The sequence below is a fragment of the Raphanus sativus genome, chromosome 6 (assembly GCF_000801105.2).
Source record: "Raphanus sativus cultivar WK10039 chromosome 6, ASM80110v3, whole genome shotgun sequence".
Taxonomy (NCBI): Eukaryota; Viridiplantae; Streptophyta; class Magnoliopsida; order Brassicales; family Brassicaceae; genus Raphanus; species Raphanus sativus.
This window is the reverse complement of record NC_079516.1, coordinates 2,651,699-2,665,402: the sequence shown is the minus strand read 5'-3', so window position 1 is coordinate 2,665,402 and position 13,704 is coordinate 2,651,699. Positions and strand designations below refer to the sequence as shown.

The 13,704-nt window shown below is 39.3% G+C and overlaps 4 protein-coding genes across 4 annotated transcripts; 1 reads left to right on the top strand and 3 right to left on the bottom strand.

Annotated features, from left to right (window-relative positions):
- Window positions 1-1,275: 1,275 nt before the first annotated feature.
- On the bottom strand, window positions 1,276-5,608 carry LOC108806768 (uncharacterized). Its single transcript, XM_056989242.1, has 10 exons — window positions 5,196-5,608; window positions 4,293-4,464; window positions 3,987-4,204; window positions 3,848-3,908; window positions 3,692-3,764; window positions 3,532-3,609; window positions 3,303-3,460; window positions 2,152-3,215; window positions 1,862-2,065; window positions 1,276-1,787 (listed from the first exon to the last, which is right to left on the bottom strand). Exons 1-10 carry the CDS (start codon window positions 5,568-5,570, stop codon window positions 1,455-1,457), a joined length of 2,736 nt encoding a protein of 911 aa, XP_056845222.1. The 5' UTR covers window positions 5,571-5,608; the 3' UTR covers window positions 1,276-1,454.
- Window positions 5,609-6,305: 697 nt separating this feature from the next.
- LOC108806931 (uncharacterized) lies at window positions 6,306-6,946 on the top strand. The gene is made up of 2 exons (XM_018579146.2): window positions 6,306-6,502; window positions 6,589-6,946. The coding sequence occupies exons 1-2, from the start codon at window positions 6,432-6,434 to the stop codon at window positions 6,812-6,814; spliced, it is 297 nt and encodes a 98-aa protein (XP_018434648.1). The 5' UTR covers window positions 6,306-6,431; the 3' UTR covers window positions 6,815-6,946.
- On the bottom strand, window positions 6,885-9,695 carry LOC108806930 (inositol phosphorylceramide glucuronosyltransferase 1). The gene is made up of 9 exons (XM_056990131.1): window positions 9,345-9,695; window positions 9,140-9,260; window positions 8,589-8,938; window positions 8,400-8,507; window positions 8,182-8,316; window positions 7,962-8,099; window positions 7,588-7,873; window positions 7,373-7,496; window positions 6,885-7,154 (listed from the first exon to the last, which is right to left on the bottom strand). Exons 1-9 carry the CDS (start codon window positions 9,597-9,599, stop codon window positions 7,013-7,015), a joined length of 1,659 nt encoding a protein of 552 aa, XP_056846111.1. The 5' UTR covers window positions 9,600-9,695; the 3' UTR covers window positions 6,885-7,012.
- A 633-nt stretch (window positions 9,696-10,328) lies between these two features.
- On the bottom strand, window positions 10,329-13,280 carry LOC108811575 (hypothetical protein At1g04090). Its single transcript, XM_018583638.2, has 2 exons — window positions 12,914-13,280; window positions 10,329-12,037 (listed from the first exon to the last, which is right to left on the bottom strand). The coding sequence occupies exons 1-2, from the start codon at window positions 13,029-13,031 to the stop codon at window positions 10,464-10,466; spliced, it is 1,692 nt and encodes a 563-aa protein (XP_018439140.1). The 5' UTR covers window positions 13,032-13,280; the 3' UTR covers window positions 10,329-10,463.
- Between the last annotated feature and the right edge of the window lie 424 nt (window positions 13,281-13,704).

The following is a 13,704-nucleotide window of genomic DNA, read 5'->3' as shown; positions in this document are numbered from 1 at the left end:
CTTCTTTAGTTGTCCCCAACTAACTAATCAAGGCTATTTGTTGTCTCTTTTGTTAATATCATCAAGTCAACGAAAGTTAAGTATCCTTAATTATAGTATAGTACAGATATCCTGATTAGAGAAAGATTAAATCATTTGACCAAAAAAAAAAGAGAGATTAAATCATTAAAAGCCTTACAGGACAATGTATATCCACTTATCCAGCACAAACTATGGAAAGTGTATTCACATGGGAACGCACGTTTACACGACTCTTCAAATTAACCCGGAAGGCTGTGGGCGCAAACCACAACCTTAATTACAATACAAGTATCCTTACAAAAGAAAGACTAAATCCTTAAAGAAACTACTGGCCATTGCCTTGTGTGTTCGCATTCGAAATGAAACGCGTATCCAGAGCACGTTATAATGCACGTTCTCACTACTGTTCAAGGCCCGAAGGATCCAGGTGCAAACCACAGTTGTATTTAGGGTGAATTAATGAAATGTACAATGTACAAAAAAATTGAAGAATATAATCATGAATCGATGTGTGACAATTTGGTATAAACCTTCTTTTCTACGCGTGAACGTTCATCAATGCAATTTCGGCACTGCTACAATAAATATGTTAAATAAATAATGCAAAACAATCCATTCACTCACAGCAATAACACATCGAAGAGAGAAGCTTTATTTCTATTTTATGTTTATCAAATAGAATCGAACAAAACAAAATGAGTATATTTCAATTTGAACTGCTTATTTTATTGGAGCTGAAGAATAACAATCATAAAATGTAGAAAGACATAAGATTGTCGTAACATTGCTGCCAGACTTGTTTATTTTTTCTAATTCTAAAATTTAATACCATATCATATATTGTACCACAATGTTTATTCAAATGGTATAATATTTGTTTTACTGATTCACAGTGTTGAATGCCTTCTTGACCATTGTTGATTTTCAATAATATAATATTGAGATGATTTTTTTTGTAGTTGCTTAGTTTTAAATCAGTAAATACAAACCAATCGATTCATGAAAATAACACACCAAAAGATATTAACACATATCAAAATAACAACATTCATGGTGACGACGAATGAAGTAATAGGTAACGGCAGTGGTGATGTTACAGATGGAGGTGATAGAAGTGAAGAAAGAAGTGGGAAGTGATGTTATTTTCCTTTTGTTATGGTTATTTCTCTGATAATCTTTTCACACATGTCCTGCATGCATTTTGTCGTATAAATAAAGGACATATGCTGATCTTGTCTATGTAAGATTGTGGAATGGGATACAAGCAAAATTTTAAATTATAGACTGTTCTACACTCGGAACTACACTAGTACTTATATTAAATTTTCTCTGGATTGTATTTTTTCTAAAAACAAAACTTTCATAACTAAAACTGATACAGCTGCATCTTGCTATTTCTGTTACTTATACAGGACCTTCACAGTAAGAAGATACTAAGAGCTTTCTGATGATGGTGGTGGCTCTTCATGCTCAGACTTAGGAATCTCATTGGACTGTCTAGCAGATATGACCTTGTCAAGAGTTTGGTCAGGGACAGTGATCCCCGTGGTTTCCATATCAGCAACTATAGCAATGGCCGCATCAAGTTCTCCAAGATCCAAGCACAACGTGATGATCTCATCGTATAATGGGCTGCCAAAAGCGTAGCCAAGACTGTGTGTGGTCTGCAAGATCTTCAAGAAGGCTGAAGGCATGGGAGCTCTTACAGCAGCTCGTAATATCACCGCACAGTCACCAATCGTTGGAACTCCACCCAAGTCAATCACCTACACATATTCGTTATCATTAAAATGATGAATCATGTAAATTTATACTATAGTGCTTTATAGAGGTCTCTTGCCTTAGCCATGAGCACAATTGCCAACTCCACTTCCCATTCTTGTGACCATCTCCTTGGAGTTTTGTTCTTAAAATCCTTCTCCCATGTCCAACCCCAAACGTCTGCTATTGTATACATGTCCGAAACATCAAAAACTTTCCTTTCCCTCATCTCTTTGAACGCTTCAAATGGTTCCTCAGGGAACCAATCCTCATCTGCATCATCCTGACGGAGAGAACCACTCATGAACATGTGACTACTTAAATGAAATAAATAATAAACATAATCATAGTTTATTTATGCATACGCACCTCGAGTGTCATACGGGACGCCCTCTTCCCGCGTTTCTTTGTCCTGTTTGCTTCATCGGATTCTTTCAAGAGCTGGACTCCAATCATTTGGAGATGCCTCTTAGCGTCAGCTGCTTTATTCTTTACTAAATCCTCTCCTTCTGCTCGGTTCTCAGGTTCTGCAACCACCACTTCTTCTTCCTCTTCGTTTTCATCATCATCCTCATCCCCTTCCTGTTCCTCCTCATCCTCAGACTCATCTTCATCGGCTCCTTTTGCAATATCTTCAGTCTTATTCACAATCTCACCTGTATCTACTGATGATTCATCCGTTTCCTTGGATTCAGCCGTAGTTTCAATCAATCCTTCTCCAAGAAACCGGCGTTTCCAGAACTCTGTGTCTCCTTCATGTAGCTTGATTCTACATATTAATTCATCTACTTCTTCATCCACCTCCTCCTCCTCTTCTTCTATTGGAGGAACCCAGAGAGGTCGACCTCGAGACTTGTTAATCCTCCTTGCTTTTTGAACACGCTGGTAAAGAACATTTCTCGTTCCATCAATTGGTAAACCCTGAGCTTCAAGTTCTTCCTTCAACTCTGATACAACCATCTTGCTTGCTGCTTTCGGCTTCAACAGATTCTGCGCAGGACCTCTGATTATGTTCCTTAACCTCTCCATCACTCTCATGTAATCAGATTCCGACGCGTCTCCTAGAACTGGAAGACCTTCGCTCTGTAAGGTCCTCAAGAGCTTCCTATGGTGAACTTTCCAGTCATCAAGACATCTCTGTTTGAAAGATGTTTCAATAGGGTTTGAGTATATAAATCCAGCAGCATCGGGGTCTAAAGGAGTTTTCCCTCTTCGAGGCACCCAACGCTTGCGGTCACCGGTGAGCCCCCCTTCCTCTACGTACCTTGCTAGATAATCAATCTCATAACCAAGTTCGGCTTCTTCTTGCAACGGCTCGATCCATGAGCTGACTAGTGTCCTGTATTTTCTGCTCATAATCATGGCCCTTGGAGGGATAGGTTGGTTATCTTTGCGCATTGCATCTAAAGCATCAATAAGCTCAACAATTCTACCTGGTCCAAGGGTTGAGCCAGAAGGTATCTTTTGAATTAATTTACAGAAGAAGAAGTATAAAGCATGTGTAAAAGTGTATTGCATACCTTCTCGACACAATGCTCGGAGATATAAAGAGAGAGGATCCTCAAAGTTCCCTGCATTGTGTAAAACTTTTGTTCCTCCTTCAAAGTTTTTCAGAGCACGAAAGTGTCTTATCGCTTCCTTCACAACACAATATTTCGTAAAGCACTCAACTAAAAGCCTGAAATAGATTATTATACAGATTGTTAGAAATGCAAAGTGGGTATAGTTGAAATTATAAGATTCTCTTACGCATGAGTCTTCACATTCGGCTGTACACGCTTGTGATCCTCAACCATCATTCCAAGTAACTCAGCAACATCTTGAACCCTGTGATTTATTCAACAAGCTATCTGAAACTTAGTTCACCTTCTGAGATAAATGTATACAGTTAAACCTTTGTATGAATTACCTATCATATGAATCAGCTCTTGTATATGCTTGAATCACCCAGTTATATGTATCGGTGTCAGGCTTCATAAAATCTAAAAACCAAGATTATATTAAACCATATCAGTAGCCATCATGCAACAACTAAATCAAACAATCGAAAGAGAAAATTACAAACCTTCACCATACTCCATATTCTCAAATGTAGCATAAGCTACCTCTGGAATCCCACAAGTAGCCTACACAAAAAATTTGATGTCATTAGACAAAGAAGAGGCGTGTGTTATATATACATTCCAAGAATACAAATAACAAACCTGCACACTAAGAAGACAGTTGAAATGAAACGTTGTGGCGAATCTACCAGCTGCCTCCATTTCGTAAGAAATGTCCAAGGCATTAGAATGATCTCCAGCTTTGCAATCTTCCTCAATCATCAGATCATAAAGCTGATCGGTTGCTCTCATCCCACCTCTAGCACCCTTCAAGAAAACTTTATTCGCCTCTTCCAAGTGGTTGGTCCTCACTAGTTCCTCTATAAAAAGACCACAACCCAATAATTAAATGGTATGCACATATAAAAAAAAAAGAATCTAACACATTATCTAGGCAAGAGAGATTACCAACAAGAATTAGCCAAGCTTGACGAATGTCATAGTTAAGCTTTTCCATAGCGGCGAGAAGCTCTAGACCTCTTTGTGCATTTCCTTTGGAACCAGAGAGTCTAACCAGAGCAATCATGGTTTCAGGAAGTGGACGTTGGCCTGCACCCAGCTCCTTTCTCAGGGAGTGCATCTGCAATTACACACACACACATAGAAAAGAACCACTTCAACAACCACACACCCGAGAAACTACAAGAGAGAAAAAAGTTCCAATTTTTAAATCTTAAACCATTAGAAAAACCTAGCTCCTTTCTAAGCGAGTGCATCTGCAATCACACACACACACACACACATAGAAAAGAAGACTTTAAGTTTCTCTTCAACAACCACACACCCTAGAAACTACGAGAGACAAAAATGTCCCAATTTCGAAACTTTGTTAAAAAAAAAGTGTTACTCTTAAACCGCTAGCTCAAGTTCTATAAAGCACAACAACGCAAAATCAATTCAATTCTCACTCCAATCACCCACCCACACACACATACACAAAATCAAACTCTTTATGTCTCTTTTACTTCAACAACCACAAACCGTAGAAACTACAAGAGACAACAAAGTCCCAATTTTGGAACTCACCCTTAAACACATTAGCTCAATTTCTATAAAGCACAGTAATTTTGAAACTCACCCTTAAACCATTAGCTCAATTTCTGTAAAGCACAGTAATTTTGAAACTCACCCTTAAACACATTATGTCTCTTTATGTTTTACTTCTACAACCACAAACCGTAGAAACTACAAGAGACAACAAAGTCCCAATTTTTGAAAACTTCACCCTTAAACACATCAGCTCAATCCCTATACAGACTACACAATCTACATTCAAGAAACTAAACTACAGAGTGAAGCGTTTTTATTTACCGCGCCTTGCTCGTCGCCGTTAAGCGCGTGAGCCACAACAAGGCCATGGAAAGAGCGTGGGCCAGGGGTAAGCCCAGCGGCTATCATGTCGTAGATAACCTCGGACACGCCCGACGGATCTCGATTCCTGGATCGCTCCATGAGCTCGTCCATGAAAGTGAGGCGGAGACTCCTCTCCAGCGCCGAGACGGCTTCGCTGCTGCCGAAGGTTGAGGGGTCTTCATTCTCGCGCTTCTGAATCTGCTTCCTCCTCCTCCTGGGCTTCTTCTCCGGCGCGGAGATTGAGCACCGAGTGGAGGCGATTCCGGCGGCGCGGCGAGGAATCGGGTGGATTGAGTTGGAGAGGTTCAGAGGATTGGGGAAGAAGAGAGACATGGCCGAGTGAGCGAGGAATGGATAAAGGGATTTGAATTTAGAGAAGAAGAAAAAAAAAACAATTCGTACTTATTAATCGATGATCATGTGATGGTCACGTGATGATTATTTAATCGAACCAAACTGGGCTGAACCGGTTTCATACCATTAGTTATATAATTAACCGAACTTGATCAAGAAACTCTACATCAAGAACAAGAAACTAGCAATCTTGATTTAAAAACTGTTACTACAAGGGGGAGGAAGAAGAACAAATGTTTTCGACATGTGAATGGCCAGACCAGATGAAAACATCATGACACTGGTTTCCAAATTTATTAGGGTGTTCTCCTCACATGGAGATTTTGTTGGACATAACTTTCACTCTTTATCTAGTTGTTTCATGTTTACTCTTGTCTGAAAGATTGCATGAGTCTCCATAAATATGTGAACGTATTGCATGATGATGCATATATAATAACAGAGCTAGACAGATGAGGAAGCAGCCAAACTAGATGTGGGCGCTACACAAATCAATGTCCCCCATTTATCACCTATCTTCCACCGAAGAATCAGTCAAACATTCTCGAAAAAATAAAACCATATAATAAAACTTACCGAAGATATGAATGACAATCTTAAGAGAAGAATCATCGTCAAAATTACTTGAACTTTTTGTAATTTTGTATCCATTATAAGTCAAAGTCCTTCTTTGAAGATTCCTTTCTCCTATGGTCTCTTTCAATAATGGAAAAAAATAAGAAAGTCACTTTATTCATACACATGCAACTACTCTGTCCACCATTTAAACACATCTCATAAAACTATTTTCTTCCTTTCTCTCTGTTCTATCTAAATAGCATTGAAACATCGTCTTCCAAAATGAATATCATAGTCGAGCACAACCCTTCAACAATAAAGTTATCTGAGCTTGGAGTCATGTCATGGCCTAAGTAAGTATCAAACACCCACATGCTCTGGTTCCTCTATTCCTCATATTGGTAAATAAATAACATGATGAATCTCTCTGATAAAATAGATGGTCTTGTCAGCCTGGGAAATATGCATTGGTGTTTGAAGAAAGAGAGACGTGCTATTTGGTGAAAGGAAAGGTGAAGGTGTATCCAAAAGGGTCACCATCAGAGTTTGTAGAGTTTGGTGCAGGAGACCTTGTGATCATCCCCAAGGGACTTAGCTGCACTTGGGACATATCTCTTTTCGTCGACAAGCACTATAAGTTCGATCCTCCTACTTCTATATTATAATTTTCTACTTGTGATCAAGTTTTGGGTTAGTCTTTAACTCTTTTATCACGATGAAGACAATGCTTAGAGATAATTTGTAAGGAAGAATGATATAATAACAAAAGAAAGTACAAAATTCAAGAGCCTGTTCTAACAGAATAAAAAGATCATCATACATAAGCTGTGTTGTGAGTTACATTGGGACACACTTTTGTGATGTCAGCAGAGGAAACAGATTGACTTTGTTCTCGTCGTGTCACGGTCTTCTAGACCTTTGAGGAACCATCTGACTGCGAGGTGCTCTGAAGCATAAGTCATGAACGAAACTAGAACCATGGCTACTGCTATCATCAGACCCAACCTGATCCACATGTAGCCAGTTCAGTACATAAACCAATGAACTAAAAACTTATCCAGATAGATCCACTAATAAACCGAACAACACAAAGACATTCTCTACAGGTAACTAAAACGAAAGAACACGCAATCAACTTCAAGACATCAGGAAAAGACCAAAGAGGAACATAAGCAAGCGATGTAATATTTTCCTTGTCAATGTGAAAAAAAAAAGAAGTTTACCTCAAAAATAAAGCGGTGACCCCTAACATGTAGGGCAGAGAAATGGCAGCAAGAGCCAAAAACACCATTCCTAATCCATAATACCATGTAGTAAAGTCACAAGACGCATCTGCCCGCTGATGACCTGTGAATTTTTCAAAGAAGTGAGTGATAAACATAATTAAGAAGCTACCACATGTATATATATATTATGTTTTCAACATGTCTGTCCATACCTTTTCCTGAATCATCCAACGATGATTCTGCTTGCGATGAAGGAGATCCTGATTGAACTGCTACTTTCTTGCCATACTGGAACACAATAAGTAGGAAGCCACCGTATAATAGAAAGAAGATTGTAAATGTCCACTCATACATCAAAATCAAGCCAGTCCATGGCATGATTTGCCTCGGCACAATCATAAAGGAAACTCCAATCGATGTCAAAACAGCCACGAAACAGACTACAACTGAAACTGACCCCAAGTATTGAGGAACCTTAGAGTGGGAGCCAGTGTGAAGCTGCAGTTATAAAAAACTAACATTAGTTTTAGCATCTAAAAAAGCAAAAAGGCAGGTAAATGGCACATTTATATGCTAAATAACTAACTTGATAGTTTGGATTCAAGGTAGACAATGTCGATACACCACTATAACCAAGTGTTCCATTAGACCTGACTTTGTAATAAATATGTCTGATCTGATTGCATACAGAGTTCCTGCACAATGAACCCAAGAAGTCACGTCCCTGCAATAGAAAACAGAGATCCAAATGAGATGAATTTTAGCTTAGACGAAATAAACGGTTTGGATAGAAGAAGAAGTCTAACCTGTATGGAACGATAAATGCAGAACAAGAGCCCACAAAGTGGTAACAAGAAAAGGAGCTTGACGATGAACTCATCATTTGGGGTTTTTCCACCTCCAGTTCCAGGAAGAGTCTCCTCAAGCCCTACCCTAATGCTCTGCAGGTTTTGAGGTGAAACTTAAACTTAAGAAACTCACTCAAAAGATCTCAAGTTTCCCAGCAATAATGAGAAACACCTACATGCCACGCCTCAACAGGTTTCACAAGCCATGCTGTCCACCAGTCCCAAGGCTTAAGAGGACCCAAAGTGTAGTGAATAATGTGAAGTTTGCTGTCATCAACCATCCACTGCATTAAACAATGAGAATCTCAAGATTCCCGATCACATCACTTTGGTCTTTAAAACAGAACAAAAAAAGAGTCAACTACCTTGTTAGCAAGCATATAAAGACCAACATCTGCATTATACAACGTCGAAAGCCTCTCCATTTTAGGAACCGGTCTAGTTTTGACAACCTCAGGTGACAAACTAGGATCAAAAACACGAGCATTCGGAAAATCAGGATAATAAGAGTTCAAGAACCCTTGATCTCCCCCAGTATAAGACGACAAGGTCTTCACTTGCTTCATCATATCACCAAACAAAGCTGCAGAAGGCTCAACGACCATTACTCCAGAGTTCAACCTCTCGGAGTGCTTCAAGTTGGCGCAGAACTTGGAGCACTTGAACAGATCCTCAATGTTCTTCACCACAATAGTATCAGCATCCAGATACACAACTGTAAAAAAGAAAATCAAACACATAAAACCATAAAGTAGTTACCTTTCTTGTCTAAAACAGACAAATGAGTTACATTTCTTGTCTAAAACACACACAAAGTAGTTACATTTCTTGTCTAAAAGAGACAAATGAGTTACCTTTCTTGTCTAAAACACACAAAGTAGTTACCTTTCTTGTCTAAAACAGACAAAGTAGTTACCTTTCTTGTAATCAGTCATGTTGAAGATCTTGAGCTTTGTGTAAACACCCCAGAATCTCTTTGGGTGGACTTGGTTTGGGTTTGCTAGTAAACTAATCTTCTCTACTTTCCACCCATCAGCCTTACATAAACCAAAAAACTCCAAATCAGCATCTAAAAAAGGAAAGATCTTTATCTTTAAGCTTCTAGGAATAGAAAGGTTTACCATAAGCAGCTTGTTAGAGTAGTCAGAGACACCGTCAGAGACCAGAACGACCATATCCTTGCGAGATCCAGTGTCTCGGATCGATTTCCCCAGTACTCTAACTCCTAATAAGAACTCATCTCCGTATAGAAGTGTGACGTAAGCTTCCTTAGTTGATACGGATCCGAACGAGCCTTTGAATTGGATTGAAAGAAGAAGCAAGAGGAGGGGGATGATGCTGCTGCTAACCCAGAAACTCGGGTTGAGTTTCGCCATGGATTCGGATCTATTGCCACCGATATTCTCGAGGAATAGTAGAACAGGACTTTTTTATAAACGTTTGAAAATAGATTTGAAGTGTGTTTCTTTTACTTCATTGCTTCTGTTGTGTTCTGTTTCTGTTTCCTAACCATATCAATTTTGACACAATAACTAAACCGGTTTATCAAAACCAAAATCACTTACTATAATAAACCAGCGGTAGACAATTCACTCGCCTTGGTGTTTAGTTCTTATCATCCTTAGATGTTTCTGTAAACATCTCTTACGAGATAAAAGTCTCTCTTGCATAATACTATACCACAAGAAGGACATTACGTTGTGTCATAAGATGTTGTTGGTAGCTGGAAGCGTGTGGTCAGATAATAATGTGAAGAAAGTAAGGTTCGGCTAGAGATACTATTCTTCTACTCCCTCTGTTCCACATTATGTGATGTTTTAGGTTATTACACATAGATTAAGAAAACACATATTTTTATGTAGTTTGTCTTGGTAACATAAAAATATATTAAATAAAACTAGTTTAATTAATAATAAAAAAGTACAGTATTTTATAATTGGTCATAAAATTCAAATCATATTAAATTCTTTCTAGATTAGTGAAAACATAACTTAAAATGGAACAAAATGAAAATCCTAAAACACCACTTAAAATGGGACAGAGGGAGTATAAAAGCTGTTCACTTACATAAACATGTAGAATATAGCAACCTCATGCCACTCATGTATATGAAGTTTGTATAGAAACAAAACAACAAAGTAGTGATACATAAACATCATCATATACAAACCACCACAACCACACACCCTAAAACTAGTATTACTGTATCAGACACAATACAACACTTAGCAAAAGAGACTTCAACAAAGCTCATCTCCTTCCCAGTTATACTTCTCCTTCGGCCCCGTGGGACCTTCCTCTCCATACAGAGCAACAGGAAACAAATCCACAATGTTCTCTATCGAGAACCTAACAACCAAAGGAAGAAGATCCATGATCTTATCAATCTCAGACCCTGAATCATACTCTATCACCGGCCCCCACTCTCTCATATACTGCAACCAACACGGCTCAGCCACACCTAAATACTCAGCCGCTACAACCACATACCTCTGGCTAGACTCCACAACGTACTCACTCTTCGCAACATCGTTCCTCACACCAATCCCAAGCTTGGAAGATCCTTGGAGATACATTCCAGGGTGAGGGAAGCTAGCGTGTCCGTGCTTGGACGAGTAAACCGCAGGTTTGTTGCCTTTAACAAACTCAACCTCAGACGCATCAACCCAACCGCCGCCGCTATGCTGAGAGAAGAAAATCTGCCAAAGCTCCCCGGAGAAGTTACACACACTGAAAGTGAAATGCTCCCAGTCACCGACGTGTTCTCCTACTCTGGTCATAGGCAGAGTGAAGAGACCGATCTTGAGCGTTGCTGGGCCGTTAAAGGGGCAGAAGATCCACATCGCAACGTCGGTGAACGTCCCACCGAGCGCTGGCTTTACGTGGACGTAAAGCTCAGAGCTCTCGAGGTTTCCTTTCTTGAGGTTACTCTTTGCTTCTTCGTCTTCAGGGAGATCAATCCAGAACTCGAGATCATTGCTTCCTCCGGGAGGCAGGTTTGAGCCTGTGGAGTTGATCGGTTCGCCTTGTGAGTCCTTCCCCGAACGGTACAGCAGAGCTCCGTTTTTAAAGAACCATTGTACGGACGAAGGCATGTAGGTTTCTTCAGGGTGGAAGTAGACTGTTGGTCCGTAGTGTTTGATGACGGCATGGACTTGGTTGAGATTCGGCATTGCGTGTAAGGTCGGATCCAGATTCTTTAAGCATGCAATGTCACGGACCGTTTGATTAGATGATAGTTCACAAGTGCAGCAGAAGAATGTCCCAACGGATACGCCTTGTGACCTCATCCCTCTCTCGCAAGGTTGGATGGTCCATACACTAAAAGGATTTGACTTCTTGGAAGAACCTACATCAAGTATCATCTCAGAGGCTTCACAACTCTCGGTGAGATCCTCTCTTACACATCTAACCTCCTCTGTTTCAGGTTCCACTTGTTTATCTGTTACAATAACTCCCATTGCTTTGTAACCAACCGGAGGATTAGGTAGCCAGAAGTAACCACCACCGTTTTTGTCTGAGTCCACACTCCAAACTAAGGAAAAACTCACAGGCTTTTTCAGGGGTGGGAGATCATCGGTATCGGCGGGTTTGATAGCCCTGGCTGCAAGTACATAGCCTCTCAATGGCTGATCTGTTGGCTGGCAATAGTGACCAAGGCAGTGGAAACCTTGTGGAACTTCTTCGGCTCTGTAAAATGCTACACCTTTGGATTTACCGTGGGATGAATCAGAGCTCCAAACTTTATGGAACTTGGTGATTTTAACTACTTCTAGCTCTCCTAGGTTTATTCTTCCAGTAGCAAAACCTTGACCTGCAAAGAGATTGGCAACAAAGAGAGTAAGTCATTTTCAGCACCAAAGAAGTAACAAACACTTGTAGATAGGATCGACTGATTAGTAGCACGAGGAGGCGCTTAGCTTTAACAACATTCAAATGATTAAAGAAGGTATCAATCATTAGCTTCACATGTATAGCCAATGCTGAAATTTGTTTCTATCAAACACCACTCATTCTTTCCCTTACAAGCAATGGTGGGGACACAACTATTAGAGATACAAGACCTGGATAAACTATTATGGTACCATATATGGACCACTACACTTATCAAAACATTAAATGACAGTACAGCTTTTTTTTATATGCTCGGACAGCATAAACAAAACCAATCAATTTTGTTATAGCAAAACTAATTTTTCATGAGGGAGAGAGTACTAGACTTAAGCAACTTGTGTATCAAGTTGTAAAAGACAAAATCTTGAATCAGAGTCAAACAACAAGGATGAGAGAAAAAAAGATAAATGGGATGCAGAATATTCCAAAGCATCTTCCTTACTCTACACTTCCAATAAATCAAACAATAATTCCCCACTTCAAAAAAAACTAGTATTAAATTAAATTAAGCCACAAAACTAGATAAGATTAAGTCACTAACCAAGGAAGGTTCTATCATCTATGATTAGTTAAATCATGTAAAATAAAATAATGACTAATCGAAAACTCAAATTGTTCTTCACATGCCAGTTCTTGTCACATTTGTTAATAACACCAAAATTTCAGGTGGAGAACGAAAATTTCCTAAAATTAGAACAAAAATTCAAGGGAATAAACGAAATCTTGCTACTTTCAATTCACTTATAGAGTAATAAATTGCAATTTCCAGAAAAGGAAAGTTCTTTTTTTTCTATACCTTGTGGCCAGCAAGGAAGAGGAGAGGGAAGCGAGAAGGGCTTTGGCTCGGACGGTTCCGAATCAAACTCGGAGACTCCTCTGCTCCAGTAAAAACAGTCGCACCCAAACCAAAACATCTTGTGGGGAAAAATTCAAGATTTTTTTCTTCGGACTCCGAAAAAATAAGAGAAACCCACCAAAACCCACAAGTTGGTTTGTTTGGGAACTCTGTTCCTGGCTTCTCTCTCTGTTTCTCAAAATTGAGAGAAGAGAGAAGCAACAAAGCAGAGAGCTTGTCCTCCTTCTATGAATTGATCAACATTCAAGGTGGAGAGAGAGAGAGAGAGTGGAGTTGAAGTTATAATTGCGTAAGAAAGAAAGGTTGATGCTGAAGTTATTGGTGTGTGTTTTTTATTCTATTTAAAATAAATAAATGTTTCACAATTGCCCCATTATTATATAAAGATACAGGAAAGTCCCTCAAAAATAATCTTGAGGTGAAAAGAACACGACGTTTTATTCAAATTTTGGCCTCATACCTTTCAAAATTGCACATTTAACCTAAACTTGATGAAAATATACAAGAAAGCTTATCCATTTATATAACTAAGCATATGTAAACCACTTAGGTGATTAAGAGTCTTTTTAGCTCTGACGGTTTAGACTTCGGTTGCACCATCGCCATAACGAGAATGAGAGCAAAACTCTCACTGTTTGGCTTAAAACCATATACCACTGGGCTTGTTGGACTGACGAGTTTAAGTTATGAAGCAGAACACAATCCAAGAGAAGGGTATACTTTGGCACATA